This window comes from Polyodon spathula, chromosome 16, assembly GCF_017654505.1.
Source record: "Polyodon spathula isolate WHYD16114869_AA chromosome 16, ASM1765450v1, whole genome shotgun sequence".
Lineage (NCBI taxonomy): Eukaryota > Metazoa > Chordata > Actinopteri > Acipenseriformes > Polyodontidae > Polyodon > Polyodon spathula.
The window spans coordinates 34,826,882-34,851,846 of record NC_054549.1 but is presented as its reverse complement, the minus strand read 5'-3'; the positions used below and the strand labels follow the sequence as shown (position 1 = coordinate 34,851,846).

Below are 24,965 nucleotides of genomic sequence, written 5' to 3'. Positions count from 1 at the left end.
TCATGCATTTTTGGACAAGTTTTCTGCATCCAGTAAGTATACACTACTGCACCACGTACATATTAGCAACTCAGTTTAGTGTGATTCTTTAAACAGTCCTTTGTCTTCATCACAGGACATTTTGTTTTCCCTACAGTACAATGCTCTTTTTTTACCCTACAATTAGACACTGATGCTGTAAAGGCTTGCCATTTTTACACAACAGTTAAAATTATAATTACAAAGGTCAACACTGCAGAACAAAATCTAAAATGTTGCACTTCAGAATTTATTGATGAGGAATCTTTGTTCGCAGTCAGTGAACGTTACATTAACACACTTGAAAAACAAAGTAAGCACTGTCTCGATGCTTAATTAGTCATACATAGGGCTGTCTACAAAGGAAAAAAGTTCTAGGAATTTATGCAAATTTTACTTAGAAATTCATTGCTAAAGGAAGTTTATTAAACACTATTGCAGAAATGGTGTCACCCTAAAGTTACCACATTTTAATTATATATATATATATATATATATAGCCAGTTACTTAACACATTTAAATAATGGATGCATAAACAAACAAATTAAATTTTAGGAAGTTTTCCCAATATTTATATATGCGTCTAGCAAAATATTCTAGAAAAATGACTCCAAAACCAACATTTGGGTCACAGGAGCTTTTTCAATTGTTACTATTATTATTATTATTACCTCACTATAGGAGGCTGCTCTTCTGGATCTTAACATAGTCCAAATATCTAGGTGTACTTGTATTAACTAACAGGTCTGACATTTGGTAATGAAGATGTAACTCTTGAACCAAATTGCTGGAGGTAGCAGGAACACAGAGAGGTTGTTCATTTTCATCCAGCTCGCAGTTGTCACTGTGTGGAGGTAACGCTTGCTTCCTGGTCGGCCCCCGAGAGCTGCATGAAGAGCTCCCCCAGCTCTGAGACCTCGTCTTCATGCTGCCGCTCGCCCCTGTGCTCCCTCTCCTGGATGAAATCCCACAGCCGCACAGAGTTCAGGAACTGCAGGGGGAAAGGAAGGGCGTGTAAACTGCATTTCATCTACATAAATCATTTTAGCACAGATTTCAGGAACCTATTGCATACTACACAAATTGGCATTTTTAAAACACAACTTCATGATCAAGTTAACCATTAGCAACTCAAAAGATCAAAATGTTGTTTAGCGAGGGCTCAGAAACCGAGATATGGTAAAGGCAGCAATTAAGCCTGCTCTGTGGTTGCCTATACTGTTGGCAGCCTGTGAAGCCTGTCTTGGAATAATGTTTTTTTTCTGTGAACAATGAAAATGGAATTTTAATGACGCATATAAAACAGCATTGCGCTAGGTCAAATGTGTGTGCCGTGTTAGCCAAAAAAACATTTATAATAGCACTTCTGAAATATGGGTTTTGCTCTTTTCATGTTAGTGCACAAGGGAAGTGGGTGGTCCACAAACTGACAACATGTAGCGATAGACCACCCAGCATGACTGAGTCATCACATTCACACTGAATCTAAATATTTCATGCAAAACCGCCAAAGACCTAAGACCGATCCAATGTCCTTGAAATGCTCTGTTTTAACTACAGTTAAAAAGGGGGTTTCAGTAGCCAGGTAACCATGTACAATACAACATGTACAAGTGAATCACAGTGTATATCTAGAAGCTTCTGTGGTTAGGATTGCTGGGTCCTGCACCATGCATACAAGAAGATCTTACCCGAACGCTCCCCTCTGAACTCATCTGCTTGCGGGGTGTCTCAGGTTCGGCTCTCGTCCCATCCGGATAAGCATGCATGTAAAAGCACTTTCCACCAAACGGGCATGTCCCTCTTCCCTGGTCAAAGTACTTGCAGGCCTTTTTGCTGGGAAAGAACATGGAGTCGCATGACAGAGTAAACGTTTATCCATTTTTGACACTTCAACCAAGTGTTAAAAAAATAACCACTCTTCTTCCAGACTGAGTCACCTTTAATACTTTTCTTAGAGAGTCTTCCTAATGCTTCTTCATTCCTCATGTTCACTGTACTTCCAATGGCTGCTCACCATGGGGTGGTTTACAGTGTTTATAATGACTTGCACGTCCAGTGTATTTTAACAATGTTATATATTAATGTATTTATTACCGTGTGTAATGTGTCACCCCCCCCCTTTATGCTGTCACCCCCCCCCCCCCCCCCCCCCCCCCCCCCCCCCCCCCCTTTATGCTGTCCCCCCCCCCCCCCCCCCCCCCCCCCCCCCCCCCCCCCCCCCCTCAACACTTTGACTAACCTGGCTAACAAAGCCAGATTGTTCAAAAGTTGTTTTTTTGGCCTAGCTCCTAACAAACTTGATATCACTGTGAAACTGGAACGGCTTTATTGAGTTAGTGATTATCCTGCTAACCGCTCAATTCCATCAGTGAGTGTGCTGGTCAGTAAAAGACTTATTACGAACTGAAATAGCAGTGAAAATAATATTTGTGTTCTGCTGGTTGCCAAAAGAACAATGTAAATACAAAATCTTGAAGAGTAACATACCCCACCCCTCTCTACAGAAACAAAACACATACATACATTATTGCTGCAAAGAAAAAAGATCCACAGTGGAATAAGAAAATTGGCTCTTCAGCAGTAAAACTGAAATGGTACTGATTCAACACAGCGGCTGAGGGCACTTTGGTACAAAGTTTAGTGTGCACTGAACATGAAAGAGCTGTTTGTTACAGAACCATAATTCTTAACCCTCTAACACCACTTGCATATTCAATTTATAAAACACATGTTCAGGGTATTGTGGTTTTGAAAACAAGGTATACTTTCATAAAAAGAAATACCAGTGCATATTAATTTAAATTAAAGTGATTAGTAAATTAAATCACAAATTCTGCAACCAGGTATACATAAATGTGTCACAAATAAAAATGAATCTCCCAAGCCAGAAAGGAAAAATGCAAGACACTTAAACACAGTGAAGTCCTGCCAAGAGCTTTGCAGTGACCTTTCTGATTCTATTTTGATAAGGGTGGTTAAATGGCACAGTTAACCTTGAGCACACCTCAGTAAATTCTACGCATGTTTCCACTGGCAATGCTAACCACAATCTCACATGACACAATCTACAATGATGGAAGAGCCTTCAGCCAGAATGTGGAACTCAGTAAGAGCTATCTGTGACAATGCCTCGCATTACAAATTTAAATCTGAACTTCTTTTCGCAAAGGCCTAACAATAAAGTGTTCTGGAACATTATCCAATGAAGGTTGCTGCCTCCCTTCTATGATGCACTGATCGATGCAAATTTCTTGTAACAACAAAACTATGTTTAAGAATGCACCTAGAATAAGGGTTTATGAGAAGGCCATGAAGGACAAATGAACTAAACCAACAGCTCATAAGTGATCAGTACATTAGAATTCCGAATGTGCTTCCTTGTGAATGCATAATAGCCAAATTAGCTTCTGTACATTTTTTCAGCACAAATAGAACTTAATCCATATATACTTATTTTGGGTGCCAGTAAAATTACTAAAAAAAAAAAAAAAAAAAGGATTTAAAGATAAATCTCATTCCAAAGCCCTCTCCAGTCAAAAGCAGGTAATTTTGGAATCATTTTAGCCTATGGAGGATGGCTTATTTTGCTCAAAAGTTACATTAGGATGATTTTAATCTGTAGCAACTAAAGCACCTCTAAATTATTTTTTTCTTTGGTGTGGATATGGTTCAGTACTTTCTAAAGAGGATACAGTGAATCCTCTTACCTCACTCCTGTTTTGAATTCTTCAATAAGTCTGTTCTTCTCTTCCTGGTCCTCTACCCAGTACACACTGGGGATAACAAACTCCGATACCACACGGCACTCAGGACACGACCTACCCAAAACACATCAGTACAGAAACAATAACTGAGCATTAGTCAATAAAAGCATGCCGAAATCCCTGTCTGTCTTCCAAGCCTTTACTCCATACAAGTTCTGTTTACAACCTTTCAGTTTCACTGGTCTCATAGCATTTCCTGACTCCACTTTATACCATTTCCCTTCGCACTGGTTATGAATGTGTTATTTAGACCTGTAACACTGGACAAAAGACACAACATGAAAGACAATGACAAAGACTTCTTATCAAAATGTTAGTCTAATTTTGGAACCAAATTTCTTTTTAAAAGTGGAGAAGGGGAAAAAGAACAGGACGTGTCACTAATTTTGGATGAGGATGGTGATGCTCCATACCATAAATTTGATGTGGTGATCGGCCATTTCTTTCTTGTAAGCTAATTCTAAAGCGAGCAAACTATAATTAAGCAATCTTGTAAAACAAAGACAACGCCAACTTAAAGCCCGCCATTGCATTGCCTTGTGTTACGAAATGTGTTGCAGGCACAGCACTCACTTGATGATCTTGTTCTCAAACTGCTTGGCGCACCGCCATTGTCTGATGCAAGGCAGACAGTAGGTGTGATTGCAGTTCGAGAGGATTCCGAAGCGTCTCTCTGAGGGCGATGCTTTCTCGTACACCACCTCCATACAGATGCTGCACACCTTGTTCTGGCTGAACTGCACGGCAAACGCCTTCTCCATATCCAGCTCAAATGCCACCATACACATCTGGGGTTTGTTTGCAACAAAAAGGTTAAAAAAAATGGGGGGAGGTGGGGGTATGTAACATTTCCAACCTAAATATCCAAAACAAAATCCCAGTATCTATCCATTTCTGATATGTACTTTTACAAAAATAAATGTGTTATAGGTCTATCTCTACGTCAAAAAAGTAATCCATCAATTTTAGAATATTCCAAGGTAAATTCCACAGCAAATATCAATTTTGCGGAAAAGTAAACTTGGGGTAGTGAAAACTTGTGTTTAAAAACAAATATTTGCTTCAAAAACAGTTAACTAAAAACATCTGCCACTGTCTATTAAAGTGCAAAACATATTTTCTTTGGCGCGGCAGCTTCTATGCATCTGTATTTATCTACATCAGATTGGTGCTACGGAGACGCAGGATTCAGTTTTGCAAGAGCAGCAGCCAGAAGAAACACATTTAAATAAGATAGCATCACATTTCTTTGCAAGATAAGTATGTTTTCTTTTAGACGTGGTTAGCAGCCTCCTCCAATACACTTCATCTTTTCTGAGAAACTGCAAACTAGACAAGGTTTTACTTAATAGTAGGTGTCCTCTGGACAATATCCCACCAGCATGCAACTATAAACAGATTTTTTTTTTTTTTTTTTTTAAGTAGCTCTTTGATGTGAGTTAACAATCTTAACATTTAAACTTGTTCTTGCTGCCACAATAAATAAAAGCTGAACAAGGTTTTGATTAAAAAACGATTTACAGATCTAACATGCCAAAACATCAGTTGGTACACTGAAAAACATTGCCCAATTACAGGACAAAACTAGGACAGAAGGTTTAAACATCACGACTGTCATTCTGGATATTCAGTCTTTGCTAATCAACAAACTACAATGTGTCAGGCCAACAGCGGAGCTCCATTATAAACATGCTCGGTAATATTTTTTTTTTTATATGGGGCATTGTTTATTAATCACCCTGTAGTGGCAATTGTATTTGCTTGATAATTTATAGCTGGAGGTTTCAGGCTGTAGATATCTATCACCCCCTCATGTGCAGCCTGAAGCTCATTGCATGGGTCTCCTCACCTTCTCATGTGCTTTCCTCTGCTCTGGGTCAAAGGGATGGAGCACCTGCAGCGTGCAGATCTCGCACACCTCTCCATGCAGATAAGCACAGCTGCTTCCAAAGTGGCACTGGCCGGCAGCTGCATAAGGACACAGCTGCTGGGGGTTTGCAAAAGAGCTGCCAGCAGTCGAATCCTCCAGCCCGCTTCGAATGGCTTCCAGATAAGAATGAGGTTTGATGTTTAATGCCTCATCCTGGTAACCCCAGCATCCAGGCTCAGGCGTCTTATAGTCATCTACTCTGTACTGCGGTGTCCTTTCATCTGAAGTGCACAGTGCTGAAGAAAAGTTAAGAAAAAGAAGCAGATTTTATTTTATTTTTTTAATTTTAAAACAATTACAGCACTGCTTCTTCTCGATGTGACAGAGATAGGATTTAACCTGTTTGGACCAAGCTAGTTTTGCTTGTCATCACCATTTTATCTTTAAAAACAAAAAGTGTGTGAAAATAGTAACTTTATGCCCTCTAGTGTCAGTTTAATATATTTTTAATTGGTTGAAATAAATTTAAAATATAGTGGTTAAAGAAATTACACAACTGTAGCTTAAGTTCGCAGCCACAGATGTTTTGGATTTTCCAGCAGCCAGAGGGAAATGTCTGAAGCAGTTCAATATAAAATGCTTGCCTCTTAGAGTATTAAGTACTGGTGTGCTTAAGTATGTTGATTTATGTCTCTTCTCACAGTAGATTGTTGAAAGATTATATGCAACAGCACTGTTCTTATTGACACTTGGCAAGGGTAATAGAAAAGGGTATTGGGTTTTACAATGTTTATTTTTAGAATTAAACCTGACCAAACTCAGACATTGCTCAAAAAATGTGAAGAAAAATACCTTAAAGCCATTGAATACCATAAAATTCCTGCATCTATTATCCGAGTCCTTATAACTGTATTCTTTCCATACTGACAGAACATTCATCCCAAGTGTATTCTCTCTCATATATACACAGACACACACACTTTTATATTTAACTGCTAGAAAACACACATACAGAGAGACCGCCTCAAATCTGACGATTGTATCTTCGGCTCAGTGTTTGGCTGGTTTAAAGCTTACTTTTCCTCTAGGTGCCAGTTTGTTTCACTGGGAGGTTATTCCTCAGGTTCTGTGTCAGTGACCTCTGCGGTCCCCCTAGGGTTCAGTCCTGGCTCCACTTCTTTTCAGCATTTACACACACTCCCTCTTGGGCAGGTAATCCAGAAACATAACATGGGCTTTCATTTTTATGTTGATGACACTCGGATTTATTTCTCTTTTAATCCTTCTGATGAACACGCTTCTTCTGCTCTTTCCCTTTGTCTCAGTGACATTAAATCCTGGATGAATAACAACTTTCTTCAGCTTAACTGAGGTAAAACTGAAGTTATGCTGATTGGTTCCAGGCATCATTTGAAAAAATCCTCCTCTTACTCGCTGTTCTTTAATCAAATCAATTTGAACTTATATATGCAGCAAGGAATCTTGGAGTTATCTTTGACACTGAGCTCTCTTTTGATTCTCACATCCGTGCACTTACAAAAATGTCTTAGGAACAGTTCTAGAATCCGGCCCATGCTGTCTGAAAAGGATGCAGAGATCCCAATTCACGCTTTTACCTCTTATAGGATTGATTACTGTAACACTCTCTTTATAGACATTCCTGACTCTACCCTGTCACGACTTTAGCTCCTGCAAAACTACGCTGCGCGCCTCCTAACTCGTACAAAATGAAGGCAGCACATTAGCCCTGTCTTGGTTTCCTTACAATGGCTGCCTGTAAAGCAAATAATTGATTTTAATGCCCTAATCCTGACATACAAGGCTTGTAGGGTCCAGATTACATTCGTGAGCTGGTGACACCGTACACTCTGGGTAGCTCTCTGTGTTCCTCCAACTCCTCGGGTCTGCTCTCTGTTTCTTCCTTCCGCCTTGTCCCTTATCTTTTTCTAATTATGCGCCCAGACTCTGGAACTCACTCCCTGAGAATATCCACCAGGCTGACTCACTAAAAGTAGGATAAAAACATTCCTTTTCGATATGGCTTATTCTTGGTACAGCGCTTTGTGATACCTCTATTGTGAAAGGCGCTATATAAAAACCAGTTGCATTGCACCGTATTGCAGCAGTGTGAAGGAGAACCTTAAGTAGCGAAACTCACCTCTATCCCTCAGCACCAGTGGTTTCTTTCCACGTCGCCCAGTTTCTGCTGGGTTGCTGCCAATAATTGGGGCTGAAATGTGGCTTCCTCCTAGGATAGGGATGCCAATGCTGTTTCCCCCGATGACTGGGATGGCAAAGTTGCTTCCACCAATGCCGGTGGCTGCAATGTGGCTTCCTCCAATGAGGGGTGCTGCAATGTTGCAGCTTTGTGGGATAACTGGTGGAAGAGGTCGACTGCTGTATTCTCCTTCTGCCCCAAGGACACCTATGCCCCTTCCAGCAGAGGGTTTAATATGATCATACCTACAAGGGAAATTCAAATCAAGAAGCCATATTAAAAAGGTAAATTCTACACTGCAGATTCCAGCTCTTAAATGACTGTAAATTGACCCCAGTGTGCTGTTCAAACTCCAATTCTGGCTTCGCTAAGAGTAATTTCTTTTAAAATTGAACCAGAACGCACTTTAGCAAGTGTCCAAAACACAGCAGCCTTTCCCTTGAACTTAATTTCGATCTCAGAATGCACTGTGTTTTGGAAATTGCATCTGTTGCTTGATCAATAATGATCACATTTCTTACATGAGACCAGGGCCAATGTAAAGTTCAGTGATGGGGAGATGACATGAGGACATAATCAGAGATGATGTACAACGGAGATGACAGGAGGACATAATCAGAACTCCTTACCTGCAACGGTCTCCATAGGCACACTGCCCTTTCTGGAAGAATTTGCAGATGGTGGATGGCTTGCTTGTAGTTAAATCATGAGAAAATAAACATCTGCTCCCCTCACGACATACACCATGTAAAAAATACCTTAAAAATATATAAAAATGTTGACAACTGTTATCTAAAATAAGTCACCTGACACTAACAAAAAACGCAGCAACAAAGCTTGCAGCGAAAAGATAACTGCAATAACAACGTTAATGAATTGAAGCCAAAATATCTTAAAAAAAAGAACTACAGAGTTCACGTTATACCTAAAATAAACTCCAAAATTAGTTTCCAATCAACTATGTTCACTATTTTTAACAAAACGTCTTAAATTCTAAAATTAAAAGGACGGACACATGCTTCAGAATTAAGCTTATACTAGTGTACTTAACATCAGCAATCAAAGCTCACACATTAAGTAAACATAAACTATATAAACAGACGTGTACTGGGAGAAACAAATGAACTTGCGGGTCGTTTTCAGCAACGTACATCAAACAAGGGCATGGTATTCAACCTGGCAGAACGCACATCGTAAACAAGGTGTCAATTGGAATCCGTATACTTTCATAAGTAAGATATTCTCTAACTACGAGAATCTGTCTATTACAGTAAGTATTCTGTAAATCGAAAGCAGGGATAGAAACGTGTTTTAGTTGAAATAACGACTGTTACCGGCAGGTGACTTGCTTTGTGTTCATGTTGCGTCTTCCATACGTGCATCAATGTTTGAGCTCCTCCAGTTACTTTTGGTGCAACCTTCAACCACTCCTTCCAAATCACGGACTCAATAAAAAAAAGGTTCTGCTTATGACAACCGACAGTTTAGCAAATGCGTTTCCCGGTCTAGTAAATTAATGTACGAAGACTGTAACGTTTTTTTTTTAAGAAAAAAAAGTGCATCATACATGTTTTGGGTATTTAGGTCAATTAATTGATGCTGAAATCTTAATTTTGTCGAACAAAACTAAAAACAATGAATGATTTCAGCCCGCTGTGCTGTTGACGGCATATCATATTTAACCCTGGGCTGTGTGTGTGTGGTTAAATCTATGTCCTCCTGAATGACGTCACCAAGGATACATTACTTCCTCGGAGCCACCACAGGCCACCTGTTACAGTGTTCAGTGCGTATCGCCAGTTCCACTAAAGCGCACAGGAGCCCGTTCCAAATGGACATGGACAAAGCCGGCGTGATCAAATTCCGTCATTGTGGAAAGGACATTTACTGTTTTTCTGTCCCGGAATGTTGCCCTGTTTGTCGGGAAAGTTTAAGCTCCAGGACTCGGAGGCTAGAAGAAGCACCTGTCAGTATTCCTAATCCTTTTATGAACGGACAAAAGGTAACAAGTTCATTTCTGGTAAAGCCTACCAAAGGAACATTTCTCAGGTAGGGTTTTTATTATTATTATTATTATTATTATTATTATTATTATTATTACACTAACACTATTAATATTTTAGCTAAACCCTAACTTTGCAGTAGCAGGCTTTCTTCCGACTCTTTATTAGACTTTGTTACAGTTTGAGCACAGGCAGTTTTTACTTGGAACTTCACAAACATTAATTCTAGGCGTGTCTTTGTCCTAGAAGTTTACAACAGCGCCACAATGTGATAAGATGATGAGACTCAAATGATTAATTCAACTGATATCTCTCACGAATCTAGCATTGTTCATTCATTTAGCTATGTTTTTTCATAATAGCTAGCAACACGTATTCTATTTGTGTTGTACTGACAAGATACTACTACTACTACTACTACTACTACTACTACTAATAATAATAATAATAATAATAACATTTTTTCACAGAGAGTATGATGGAAGTTCAGATCTTCATGTGGGAATCACAAGTACTAAAGGTAAATGCATTTTATTCTTAAATTCTAGTCAATTCCATTAAACAGGAGACAGATGAAATTAGTATAATTATTGACACCTGTTTAATAAAGTTTAACCCATTAAGCGCCGTTTTCCTCCAACTGTTATTTAAATGTTCTCTTTTTAATTGTTATGATAGCCCCACATTTATTAACTGCAAAAGTTAGGTCTAAGTGTAATGTATCTATGGAATTACATAAATACAGCTTGTATTCTGATTTTTTTCAAAGACAAATGGATTTGGTACCTAACTGGTTAATAACAAATATATGAATAATTTGCTAATGCATAGTTGTGTCACCCTTCCTTTGTTTTTATCCAAGCAGATACGTTTGGGCTAGTTCCTCCATCACTGTACTTGAGCTGTTTCTTACACGTTTTACCCTATAGTCTCTACATGGAACACATTCATCAACTTTTACATCAGTCTTCTTAAATGTCAAGTAATATTTTTTGTCTAGCGAATGAAATAACACTATCTGCACTGGTTTGAAATATATATTCCTTCACTGTACTACTGTGTGTGTGTGTGTTTGTTTCTTCCAGGTGTGGTGTATAATTATAGTGAGGCTGGAGTCTGCAGAGACCAGCATGGCTGGGAGCAGTCTGTCAGCATCCCCCTGGTACAGCCTGATATGTACAGTCTAATAAACCAATGGGATCACTACCTGGAGCAGTTCTCATCGACTGACATGTGGGATCCTCAAAGGTTAGAAAGACCAGTGTATTTTCGCTTTTTAGTTTAAAATTAATATGTCAATGTTGGTGTTTTTGTTTATTATATTACATTTCAAGTTTAGCCTTTCATGGAGTATAATTCTGTACATCTATCATCTACAATCTCCTGTATAACTTTGCAAGCCAAATAAAAAACGCAATCAATGGTGCTGCCTTTGGTAACAGCAGGATTGCAACTGACCTACCTACATGTTGAAACACTTCATACAACACTGACTCATTAGTAACAAAAGTCCATTATACTGCATGTCTTGTGTTTTACAGATATGAAGAACATGAACACAACTGCTACACCTACGCCCTGACGTTTATAAACTGTTTGCTCGCCACGCAGGGAAAGCGGCAGCTAACGAAGACTGTCTTCACAGAGAAGTTTGTTCTTCCCAGAACGAGAAGGGCTTCCAGATACATCACACTCTATCAGGAGATTTCCCATAAGTCTTTTTATATTGTGGACAGCTCCCAAAGAGAGAACGACAACTGTGTTTGAATTGCAGGCCAATCTAAACAGTGGACATTCCCCTGGGTAGGAATGCATTGAAATCACTGTCAGCCACAATAAGCTGAAAACTGACAGTATGTGTTTAATGCTTTTTTCTGGTGTAACTGTGCAGTGTTTGCTGAGACCACAGTGCGGGTCAGTTGAGCACATTAATGTACAGCACTGTATATTAGTGTACTGTATGATTTCATGTTGGAGTGGTTTGAATCTTACAGCAGCAGTTACAAAAATATTTCTTGCTGTTATGAACATTTATTGTAATATTATCTGAACTATCTTAACAGTGGGCCTAGGCTAGGTAACACTGTACTAGTTATATCGAAAGTGGCTATGTACATGTAGGTCTTGTGTTTAAATGAAACTACAAATTAACCTAGTTTTACCTGACCTGCTTGTGACTGCTGCACTGTGTTCAGAACCTTCTTGTGGTTGTGTAATAGGTGCTATACAAATGTAATGCTTTTGAATGAACTGAATGATGTTGCATTTATCTAAGGAGAACTGAATGAGCATGGAGTCTCACAGGGTCAACGTGAATGAGGGTTTTGAATCTGATCTGTGGTTTCAAGAGATGGTACAATTGATTTCATGAGGGGATGTGCTTAGTTTTATAGTGTGGTCTCACTATGACCTTAGTAACTACAATGTTTAGGGGTGGGGAGTAAGAGATCTATATGTACGAGAGGTGTGGGATTATGCCCTATTTCCTAGTTCATTATGTCTAATTGATTGATTAAGATTGACAGGTCCATTGTCCCATCTCTAAAACCACACACATCTTCAAATACTGTCAACACAGGGCTGCTGCAGCCAGATCTGATATCCAATACCAGTAATACGTTTGTCACGATAAAAGAGTGAATTGCTGCTCATTATAACTTGTCACACTCTCGTGGTTTCACCATTCATAAGAGATGATGCTAATTTAAGTAAGGAAACATAGAAAAGGATTTAAAAAAGAACAGAAACACATGTGCAATGTTCAAAGAATTTGTTTTGCCAATGCAAAAGAACACTGAAAAGCCCAGCACTGAATTAGATTTTTTTTTTTTTTTTTTTTTTTTTTTTTTTACAAAATTAACCTTAATGTTAACACTGTGCAATCTGTAAATACATTTGTTTTACATACTGCATTAAAAAAAAAAAAAGTTGCCTTTCAAATCTGGAAATAGGTTAATGTACCCTTAATAAAACAAATAACATGTTTTTCTCTTTTATGACAAGTGGGAGTTTCCTTACAGATTTTGTGTTTCATGCTCTTATTTAAGTAGGTCACGTTATAAGCTATATCACTAATATGCAGGAGTAGTTTTGTTCTCAGTCTCCTAATTCTGAACTGTTATCACAGGAGTAGAACTAGTAAGATCACAAAGGAAAGAAATGGCAAGGAGGTTCTAATAAGAGTTATTATTTTTTTTTTTCCATTTGGAGAAATTTGAAAGATAATATTTTGATATCACAAAAGTCTACTGGAAGCCATAAAAGTAGTACAGTATTTCATGTTAGATTTTTTTGCCAGTCACAATGACACTGTATTTCATGTTAGATATTTTTGCCAGTCACAATGACACTTGTGTTTTATAGATTGCTCACGTTTCTTTTGTGACTGTGAACAGTCCAACAAGGGTCCTGTGTCCTTGTCACAGCAAGTGAAGTGCTCTTGATCATCCAATGACATATCAGTTGTCACAAGTTTCCGCCGAGTAAATTAAAACCGATAAAACTTGATTTCAATCAAATGGTCCATTACGATTAGCGGATTAAGAATTAAATATACATCAAGATATACGATGTCAGCTTGTCCAGGGCAGGCTTTTCACAAATGCAGAATCCTTCATTTAGTCCTCGTGGTTTTCAATTTTTATAATAAATGTAATATAAGTTAAAGTCACACTGTATTTAATTTGAATACATGTCACAATTTATGCTAGTCAATCTTTTTTTTTTTTTTTTTTTATTAATTCTGTATTATAAAGTACACTTTGCAAGCAGATAACTATTATTTTGCAAATTAATCAAAATAAGCTTTGAAATATTATTTAGAAACCAAAATGATGCAAACTCAGATACCTGAAACTTAAAATAAGCATTTTAAACTTGTTTTTTTCCCACAAGAAGTATTTTGCATGCTGAGTGTGAATTTGAAGCCCTAATTCAACAACCACCACTACCACCACTCTGCAATGTTTTACATCTCCTCTTGTTCTGTACGTTCTCGTGAAGATATCCAGCGACTCACAATAAGCTCCTGAAACACAAAATTCAACCAATCAAAAAAAAAATAATAATTTAAGATATAACATTACATAACACAATTATGAGAGTCTTTGGTATGCGTATTACTGAGTGATACACTACTCTCTTTAAAAACAATTATTTGGCAATGGAACCCCTTGGGATTGCACCATTAGCCTTTACTAGTACAATAAAAAAAAATTATTACACCTGAACTTTGATTCTGTTCATACATTCTGGGGAAGACATTTCCTCCTCTGTCATATCTGACGGTCTAACCACACAACAAAACAGCTCCTGAAAGTAAAATAGAACAGAACAGAACCAACATCCTATTTAAAGAAAGAAATATTGCACTGGCCTATAGAGGAACACAAAACAGGCAAAGGATTGTTTTCTGAAAGGAATAAAACTGATCTCAACAATAACTGACCTGTTCCCAGCTAAATTATACAGCATTACATAAATCTGGATAGACAAAAAACACAAAGTGACCCCCAGGGCCTAAACACAAAGCAACTCGTTTTCTCTTGGCTGTAAAATTAAAAATAGCAATTTTCTCTTGACATATATATTATAGTTTAATTTTCCATTCTGGTGTGGTCACTTTAACAAATTGCAAATCACAGCACTATTGCGTGTTATGTTACTTTGGAAACGTTAACTGTGATTCTGTTGAGAGCAGCAAGGGACCTCCAGCTGAACGGTCTGAGTGGTTTTCCTTGGAAAGAATCGTCAACCACCTCCATGACTGAGTAGCTAGAGGAACAACACAACCTGGGCATCAGACCTTCGAAGAGAACGCTGTTGGCAGACTCCATTTTCTCACTGACAGGAAGGTAGGATGGTGCAACCCAATCTGTTAATCAAATCATATACTTTACTACAAACTGGACTGAACAAACAATTTCTGGGATCGTGCATATTTTCTACTTATGTACAGTACTACCAACAAAAAAAAATCCTGTCTTGCATGTCCAGTTGACCACAATTATTTAAAAAAATGAATTGTGCATTTAGTTGCATGTTAAAATAAGTAGGGGGTGGCAGGAGAATTGAATGGCTCATACCTGCATATAGGTAGGATAGGTAATTCATTCCCCACAATTCAGGTTAACAGTGCTTTTCGGAGAAACAAACCTTGCATGGTAAAATGGAGGTCCTTTACGATGCAGCACTGTCCAAAAAAATAAATTGGTGCAATTAAATAATCATTTGTCATGTTTGTTATTGTGTAGCTACCAAAGCTAAGAAATCGACTCCCGAAAGCAGCAGTGTAGGAGGACAGGATTGTGTGTTATCTAGGAATGTAGAAGGTAGTAATTCAAGCAGCATGTAAGAAATAGACAACCTTTGTTTTCATTTTATGAAAAGTAAACCAGTGCCTGGTTTGTAGGTCACCGGGAGTCAGTTACCAGGAGACTCTCAAGTGAAGGAAAGCATAGATAAAACAGCGGTCAATTATTCAACAGCAACTGAGAGTTGTGTTATTTAAATCTTCAGGAAAAATATCTGAAAATGTTCAGCAGTGCGTCATCTCACACACTGTTTACAGACAATCATTTTAAAATAATAAGTAGTTAGATCCATCACTACTGTTAATCACTCAAACATAAAGTAATGCAGAAAATGTCTCCTATTGGATTATACTGGTTTCCATGCAGGTTTACCTACAGAGGTCTGTTCCATATTTCATTCGAACTTTTGGCACCCATCCTTTGCCCTGAAGTGGTGTGGTAGGCCATGTAGTTTGTTTTAAAACAAGGTTGAATTACACTGAAAACTTGCCAGAGTTTAACAATGGACAAAGGCTCCTGATGTTGAAGAAAGAATGTCAGTTCACACATGAATACAACATACGAGCACAAGTATAGTGTACAGCAAAGGCAACACCCGATGATTCAATTCTTACAATACAACCCATGCAATAACTATATAGAAACACACTACTGAGTAACATGTAAACTGTAGAGTCTGCTTTTCAAATTCAACAAACACAAAATACGAAACAGTCACTGTCGTGTATGTCTGCCCAGTGACCTTGGAACCAATTTCAGAGCCTCTGACACGAGATTGCCTGACAGTCATATAACAGATACATAACCATGTCAGATAAATCCTTCTTACTCACTGTAAGCGTCTACTATACAAGGTTAGGTATCTGAAAATGAAGCTATTAACCTTATTTAACCCGATTGGACATTCTGAGGTCCCTAATCTCTGATAAAGGACTTTGCATGTTGTCCTTCAAATTGTGTTTAATCTCTGTTCCAAATCAATCAGCTGGAAAATACACAAACAGAGTATTCATTAAATCCTTGTTGGACTTAGAAATGCCATCAACCAACATAAAGGCGTCTCATTGTAATAAATGGATAAGCATCCCAAAGCGTACGTCAAGAAAAAGGCCTGAAAAAGAAAGTAACAATTGGTAGCAAAGAAACAGTTGCCAAATAAGTAGGTACTTACAGCATTAGTGTTTCTAAAACAACCCAACACTGACCCATGCAAGCACCCCTTATATTCCAAACAGTCAGTATTTCAAGTTTCAAAGAATGCTAAAAGCAATTATTATAATCATCTACAAATAATAGTTAAAATAGTTTTCTATTAGTGTAAACCATGTTTTCATTTACTGATAATGATGTACTTTCGAAGTGTAGTATGCACATAACTGCTTTATTGTTACTGCATTGGAATCTACAGTATCAGTCATATTTTTTCAACCAAATACTGTACATATGATATATCCTCTTCTGTGGGCTCCCTCTTTGTATCTGAAGAACCCATAGAATTGACCTACTTCTTTAGAATTTGGGATTTCTACAAGATACAGCCTACATTAAATACTTTAGTATTCTGTAGAATACCTAAACAATAGTTATTTGGCTACTAGCCTACCACCTAATTATTTGTATGTGGGACAGACAATTCCCCTTACCTCTAAACTCAGCTGGAGTATTCAATAATTCGAAATGGGCTGATTCTGCAGACCAATCTTGGTGTTTTCCCCCCGACTGAAACAAACAAAGCCTTCTGTTTACCAGGCGATATTTTAAAAGGTAGCACTGCATTTGAGTTTTGAAGAATAACAGCAATGGATTGATTTGTATTGTTTGACAAAGAAATAAAATAAATCCTTACATAATCCTTATGGTCTTAATGATGATAGAACAGGTCTTACCACAGGTCCCAAACGTCACTCCTAACCATTTTTTCTTACCTCTTAGTTATGTTTTTATTGTGCTGTAAAGCTTTTTTTTTTTTAAACATGAAATAAGAATATTCATATATTTGAAATCCAACTCTACAGTTAAATGTAAAATATGGTAGGTCTGGACTGAAAATGGTGCAGCAGCGTGTTGATATTTACACTGTCACAGGGATTCTCCTCATCCTCCTACACCAGCACGTACTCTTGACCAGGGGTGAGGGATGGTGTTGGAGGTGCCGTCGCATTGCTGATCATGTCGGCTATGACGCTGTCCTTCAACCTGCACCCACAATGCATAATCAAGTTGTCATGCTTATGACACTTCACAGTAGACAGGGCCTCTCTGTCGAGCACTGCTGGCTCCTCTGGATAAATGTCAGCCAGAGGATAGTACTGCAGATCCCCTTGTCTCTGAGGCTTCTTCCTCTCTGGACTCCCAGACTGGAGTTCAGAAAGAGACAGTTCCAGAGCTCTGTCACTATGGTGAAGGGATCCCTCTGCCTGCCCTCTGTCTGCTGCAGCAGAGCAGTCCATTTGCTCATTATTGGAGGTGCGGTCAGCACACTACAGCTCCACCGGGTCTGTGTATTTTTCAAGGGTCTTTTCTATTGAGTCTTCATCTAGCCCCTGTCCTTGCAGAACACCTTTAGCCCAGCCCAAATGAAGCTGGTACCTAAACAAAACAAATGACAAAGTAGCGCAAATATTCAAACAGGGTATAACATATCACATAGTTCCCCCTCACAATTTATAGATTGTTATTAGTAGGTTATTTGTCGTCCCACCAAAACCATTTAGAAATACAAAACAAAGTTTGTTACCACATGCCAAGTTTGAACCATTATGGTTATATGAAAACCAATTGCTAATGTTACAAACCTGCAAGAAGCAACTAAGGGGCATTTATTTATTTGAACAATGTAACAGAAAAGTTGAACAATGTTTTCTTTTTTTATTAGAAAAAAAATGTCAGGAAATTCTTTGTGAATTTGGACCTTGGGCTACCATAGATGAAAACACTTACTTGGCAGAAGAAATTACAGGCATGCGCATAAAATTGGCATCTGTAACAAAAATAAAGTCTCCTCTATCAGCAGAACTTAATCTTTCCATGTCTAATAATAAACTTAGTACCAGAAAACACAATACAAAATACCTACCGCTCCATTTTTTCGAAATTCTATATTCAGGTCTGCTTCTTGACAAAATACCTTTCCCGAAACAGCCTTTAAAAAATTGAAAGAATATACTATATTTAAAACAGATTTGAACAATAGATGAGTTTTAAGTTATAGAACATCTGTTAATAACTACAATAATACCCTTTCATACAAGACTTGTATTTCTTCTGGATCCCTCACAATAACATGCTGGTTTATAATCTCAGCTCTGTAAACCCTGAGCTGGGTTAGTACCGCTTCTTCTTGGGATGTGGGCACAGGGAAAGGCGCTATATAGGATTCATACACTTTCGGCCTTCGTTTCAGTTGGTGGAAGATGGCTTCTGCCATTGCATTTACAGTACTTCCTATTCAATCATTACCCCAGACTGCATACCATCATTTCTAGCCCTATACAGACAAAAATAAAAATTTATGAATACTACATTTTAACCAAATGCAACAGAATTATTTTACATAATTATATATCCCGTCCAAACAAATTTGAATACCCAATTTTGAAAACATTTTAAAAGAAATAGAAAAGGACAGAATACACATTTATTTAAAAGGACTTAAGTAACTTTCATTCATTTTAATTAAACTGATATCTCATTTATTATTTTTTACCTCAATAGAGTTTGCAGCTATACCAATTATTTTATTTATGTAACGTTACATAATTTCAAATACCTCTTCCCCCAACCCAGCAGCCATATAATTGTTATCTTGTGTAGAAACTATGACTCTCAGCAGATGGAGCACTTTGAGTTATTATACCATCCCAAAGACTCTGTTCAGAGGTTCTGCTAGAATTAGTTCAGGATTTGATGTCTGCAATTACATCCTGGGGCTAGCAGTTCTGGGCAGCAGTCTACTAAATTCAAGTCACTCTCATAAAAAAAAAAAATAATGTACACATGGACCCTTATTCAATGAGTTAATACATACACTTGACTCACTCAAAGATGATTCAAATAAGTTTATTGTTTCTATCAAGATATATATATATATATATATATATATAATATATATATATATATATATTTGCCACAAAAAACGGTGTTCTTTTACAGAAAAAGTCCCCGTTCAGAAACAAACTTTTGAAACAGTTGTTGGTTCCCAATCTATAGCTGTCTCTTAGAAAAATCCTCTTATTTTAATCACTGATGTATTTTGAAATATTATATATTATAACTGTTTGACGATTATAAAACATCATAATAAATGGCATATGTACATTCTGCTAGTAAACCAACTACTTCCATATATTGTATTGGTTAAAATTGAAGGCGCAATTGCTTGCTACTTATTTGATGCATGAGGTAGCAGAATCAATAATGATGACCTTCATCGTGTAACACAGTCGGGTATTATTTTGACAGCATTCTTTCATTAGTTCTATGGTCGCATTACATCTGCTTTCTCAGCAGATGGAGCACTTGAGTTATTATAGCATCCCAAAGACTCTGTTCAGAGGTTCTGCTAGAATTAGTTCAGGATTTGATGTCTGCAATTACATCCTGGGGCTAGCAGTTCTGGGCAGCAGTCTACTAAATTCAAGTCACTCTCATAAAAAAAAAAAATAAAAAAAATAAATAAAAATACATAACACATAACCCCTATAATTACATAGACTTGCTGAGTGAGTTTCTACTAAAGTTTATTGTTCTATCATATATATATATATATATATATATATATATATATATACACACACACACACACATACATACATACATACATACACACACACACACACACACATATATATATATATATTAAAGATAGCATGCTAGCCTAACTGTTAGCAGTGTTTTATGGTTTGAACGGGTCTGGGCCACTGAACGCAGGAAACAGTAGCTGAGAGAATAGTTTATTGACTGAGTCTCAGCTAGTGCTAGATGTATGAGCAGTGGTCTGCTTTCTGTGGGTGAGGGTGTTGACTGGCACTGCACTGGTGTGAACGTGTATGTGCGTGGTGGGTGCATAGAGGCATTGTGTGCTATATCTAGAGTTAGGAAAAAACAAATCCATTCCATTAAGAGTCAGCATGTCTATCACATAATACATATTAGATGGTGTGTCTAAATCTGGTCAACATTGGTTTTAAACTATCTTTCTTGAGCTATTAAGCTTTATCTTCTCCATCACATCAACACCCACATTGCATTAATCTATGCATATCCCATTCATTGCTGTTTGTATAGGTATCTTGGGTAGTAATAGCAGATGCTCATTGAAATACCATAATTACAGTGACCATTGCTAAAAAGTTCCAGTTCATGCATACCCATTTGCTGTACAGGTTTAGAATGTGCAGCTTTCAAAGAAACATGTTATATTACCCATATATCAAACATATTGAACATGATATCTGGCACTACGCTAGTTTAACGAAATTACTGTTACCGTAAAGACAGTGTTTTGATGACATCACCTAGGAAGTAAAACAGCAACAGACCTCCTTTTGTTAACGTTGTGTCGTACCAGTTAATATACACTGTTAAAAAATAACTTCACACTCCACTGTATTTAATGTACTATTTCATGTATTATGTAAATATCATGTATTATGCACCTTCCACTGTATTTAATGTATTATGCATTTTTTTACTGTATAGCATGTATTAGGCATGTATTTAAAGTATTATGGATTTTCTTGTATTTACTGCATCTTGTGCATCTTGTGATGGTGGTCCACTATGAAAGGCGCTATATAAAAGAAAGATTGATACAACGTATTTATCTAAAATTAGTGGATAACATTTTAAAGCAATGAAACAAAACCACTTTAACCCAAAAATAATTTTTAACAAGTCTTACTACATGGGCCTGATGTAATGTAACACTTGCAAGCCATTATAAGCAGAAGCACAATTGGTCTTTTCTCAGCACAGGGTTTACTGTAGTTCTTATTGCAGCTCTTTTTAGTCATCACTGAGTCCTGTCGCTGTGCCCAACACTCCTGGCTGAGCCAAACCATGTGCTAACCCAGCTGTGGGTGATAGAGTTTCCTGAGGTTTTTTTTTTTTTTTTTTTTTTTTTTTTTTTTTTAAATTTCGCAAGATTTCAATAATTCTAATAATTCTGTAAACATCTGTTTGTGCTGATGGTGTCATGATGTACAGAATGCCAGCCCTGTAAACCAGATGTTGCTTCTCTGCAGTTTTTCCCTAAAGCACCGTGGTATGCATTTGTACACTTTGTAATTTTATCAAGTGTTAAGATTGTAAACCAAAGACATTCCACAGCCAAGGGTATGCAATGCATAAGCAGCCCCAGGAACATTCTACCGAACACAATGAAGTCAGAGTGACATTCTTACTTTATTAGCTAGAGAATTATCCTTCCGGGGTGTGTGGGAGGAGGACAAGTTTGCTTGTAGACTTTTTACTTATCTTATCTTCGGTTGAATCTAGTTCATGCTTTTATGGGAAACCACAATAAACCTGAGGTGTTATTGGTATCTTAAAGCCAGGCTGGGGTTCAGCATCAGTCTAGTTTAAATATTATTTGACTGTATATGCTGTGATAAATTTTGGCCAAAGTGCCTGATTTATCCAAAGATCAAAGACAGCATAGACATAGGCAATATGAGTTTCATAACCTCTCTCTACAAGCGTCAAGCCTTCCGCCCTCTTACAGGGCGTGGGATGGGAGTAACTCAGCCTCCAAGGCAGCCCGGTCCCCAGACACTGCCTGCAAACTGGTGAATTGTGGGATGGTAAATTAACACAACCAAAACCATTTTACTAGCATGCCGAATTTTAACCATGATCTTCAGGTGGAAAATACTAGCATGTTAATCTCTTGCACCACTGGCCTGTCCTGGCTGGTTTAATTAAAGAAGACTGCCTGTCCAAGCCTGTAGAACAGGGAACTAGATTTTAGGATTATTCCCTTATTATAGTTTTTGGGAATTACATGATATGCCTTTTTAGTTTCCATGTACTTGTTATCAGGTATTTAAAGATTGTAAAATGTAGTCTGGCTTTTCCAGCAAAACTGGTTTTTAATGTATGTATTTTTTTTTGGTTTGACTGCAGTGCAGGACCTGGTAAATCAGCACAGAGGCTGCCTGTTGTCTTCAGGGCATGGCAAGGGTCCTGTCTGCTAAATGAAATGAAGACACTCTTTCTGAAACTGCTACAGTTGAGACCGAACCTCCTTATCATTGAATCGTGACCAAAAAAAACAACATTGTGCTCTAATAGTTCAAGTGGGTGTTGGATTAATATGAGGTAGGGCCAAGCATTGCACACCCATTGCAAATCATGCTAAGTACCCAATAATTCAGCATAGTTGGTGTCCCTTGGTAAAAAGGATTAAAATAAACAGAACACATAACCTTTTTTCCAAGTAAGGAAACCAAGGTCAGTTATTTATATATATATATATATATATATATATATATATATATATATATATATATATATATATGGAGGACACTTTATTTACACAGATAAAGTGTCCTCCATTGGGAGCAAGCAATGTGTGATAGAAAAAGAAAAAAATCCACACATTTTTGTTCGAAATACAATTTTTTATATTAAACATTTGGCAATAGAGATAATTCTTTATTCTAGTTATCAAAAACAAATAAACATTTTATAAAGTCCCAACAATTGCAGTATTAGATTAGCTCTGGTATTTGGTTATCTAAATTGATCCCTCCATCCAGTTGTTTGACTGGTATATATGCCATATTATTCACATTAACAAAAATATAAAAATTCAATTTACATCTTTTGTGACCATTCGTTTATGTTCAGATTACACTATTCCTTTAAGAAGTCAAAATAATTATTAAATTGTAATATAGGCAAAATTCTAGTGAATGTGACAGAAAGGATTCATTTAATGAGACATAAGTATTACAGGCTATTTCTACTGCTTTAGTTACAGTCAACCCTTTTTATATATTAAAGGTATCCATGTACACACAGAGCACCAATACATATAAATACATATTTTTTGTAACTTTTTAAATTGGACAATTAGAGATTATGTAACAAGAATAGCAGATTTTTCATGAAGCTGCACTTCAAAAGACTATAGAAAATGTTATCTTAATACAGTATTGAGCAAGTGCATATTTAATACCAAGTATGCATACATTCACTGAAAACTATGATTAAAAAAAAACATTACACATTCCAAAAAGCATACATTGTAAGCCTCTTATTAAGTAAAACATTTCTTAAGCAGACTGATGTGTACAGCATTATCCCTTATTATTTTGTATACTTCTTTTTTATTGTTTGGCAGAGCTTATTTGAAATCTGGCAGGATATATCCAACAGAGAATTTGTACTAACAAACTAAGGATATGCTGACACAACAGAAATAAACCATTTAATCATCCTCACAAGCACCAGGATCATGTCCAGGCACTGCATCTGCCAACTTTCAACATTCCCTGCAAGAGCCAATCGTCTGCTTCGTTTCCCTTTCCACCCTGTCATTGGAGAGTAGTCTTGGTTACCCTGGTCTCTTTTCACTGTTTGAACTCAAGTAAATCATGTATTCCCTTAACCCAGAGGCTCACTGGGCACCTGGCCAGTAGGGGACGTTGTACCGCGCGGTGATGAGAAACGGTCACTGCCGGTTTTGACTCCCTAACCTACTGGAGTGCCAGAACCAATCCGATGACTCCCTTCGCGCACCCTGCAGGTCACATGGTCATGCCTTTTACCAGGTGAGACCCTCTGGGACATAATATCTTAATCTTTTGCAATGGCATCATTTTCTATGAAGGCACTAAGTATTTGGAAGAGTGGGTTGCAGGATGAGTTGAAAGAGTAACTGGTGACTTGATTCACAGCATTCTGTGTTGGTAAATTAGAAATAATAATCCAGTCATGAGGGAAGCCAAAACCAACTTCCTTTGACTCTCAAGCTTTTCCTTGCTCATGGAATATTTTTTGCTTTCAACGCCATCACAGATCCCCCTTTTCTGTGCCAATCTAAATAAATCTGATCAGTTACAAATGACTTCATTTTTTATTTGGCTAGAATCAGACATAGGAACAAACAGCCCAATACTGTTGTGACCCTCAAATTCTTACACCTGCAGCCAAGCTTGACTCCAAGCTCCACCTGGAATTACACTGGATTTTGGGGGGTTTCAATGGACTTCTGAAAGAAGAGAAATAGAAGTTTAATCACTATCTATCAGTTAGCCAACTGCACTGATGACATCACTGATAAGCAGCAATCATTGGCTGTGGGTTCTATATGAATCTGCCTGGCAGAGTTTGCAGACAGATACTGTATCAGATGGGAACCAGTGTAAACGGGGTAACCTGACCAAAAACATCTCTTCAACCCTCCCTGTGTTGTTTGTCTAGATGCTAAAATGACACCTTGTCAAAACACTTATCTCCTAGAATACATTGCATTAGTTTCATTCACATTGTTTGGTTCAGTACTCTATTACCTACACTGTAACATGCATTTTAGAGCATCAGTAGAGTTTCTCTTATTAAACAGTAATAGTCCACTTTATTCTTCTGGAGAAGTAGGATTGTGTTAGTACAGTAAGTGCTTAAAATGTCATTACAAGTCCTGTGAAACATAAGATTGGATTGGATCATTTTCTGTGGAAGTAATTTGAAGGAATTGCTGTTCTTAATTACAGCTTATGAGCTTTGAGACAAAGTTTACTGTAAATATAAATACATAAAAAAATTATATA

At 37.4% G+C, this 24,965-nt stretch overlaps 2 protein-coding genes and 1 pseudogene across 4 annotated transcripts; 1 reads left to right on the top strand and 2 right to left on the bottom strand.

Moving 5' to 3' along the window:
- Nucleotides 1-247: 247 nt before the first annotated feature.
- LOC121328556 (probable E3 ubiquitin-protein ligase makorin-2) lies at nucleotides 248-9,327 on the bottom strand. Of its 3 annotated transcripts, none has more exons than XM_041273283.1 (8): nucleotides 9,209-9,327; nucleotides 8,504-8,632; nucleotides 7,815-8,119; nucleotides 5,636-5,952; nucleotides 4,360-4,574; nucleotides 3,730-3,840; nucleotides 1,711-1,855; nucleotides 248-1,010 (listed from the first exon to the last, which is right to left on the bottom strand). In XM_041273283.1, the coding sequence occupies exons 1-8, from the start codon at nucleotides 9,232-9,234 to the stop codon at nucleotides 861-863; spliced, it is 1,398 nt and encodes a 465-aa protein (XP_041129217.1). In that variant the 5' UTR covers nucleotides 9,235-9,327; the 3' UTR covers nucleotides 248-860. The 3 variants fall into 3 exon arrangements, with proteins under 3 accessions (XP_041129217.1, XP_041129218.1, XP_041129219.1); XM_041273284.1 differs by lacking the exon at nucleotides 9,209-9,327 and adding an exon at nucleotides 9,026-9,169; XM_041273285.1 differs by lacking the exon at nucleotides 3,730-3,840.
- A 255-nt stretch (nucleotides 9,328-9,582) lies between these two features.
- Nucleotides 9,583-13,009, top strand: LOC121328557 (MKRN2 opposite strand protein-like). The gene is made up of 4 exons (XM_041273286.1): nucleotides 9,583-9,923; nucleotides 10,348-10,397; nucleotides 10,963-11,125; nucleotides 11,419-13,009. Exons 1-4 carry the CDS (start codon nucleotides 9,598-9,600, stop codon nucleotides 11,642-11,644), a joined length of 765 nt encoding a protein of 254 aa, XP_041129220.1. The 5' UTR covers nucleotides 9,583-9,597; the 3' UTR covers nucleotides 11,645-13,009.
- Nucleotides 13,010-13,644: 635 nt separating this feature from the next.
- LOC121328328 lies at nucleotides 13,645-18,616 on the bottom strand (annotated as a pseudogene).
- Between the last annotated feature and the right edge of the window lie 6,349 nt (nucleotides 18,617-24,965).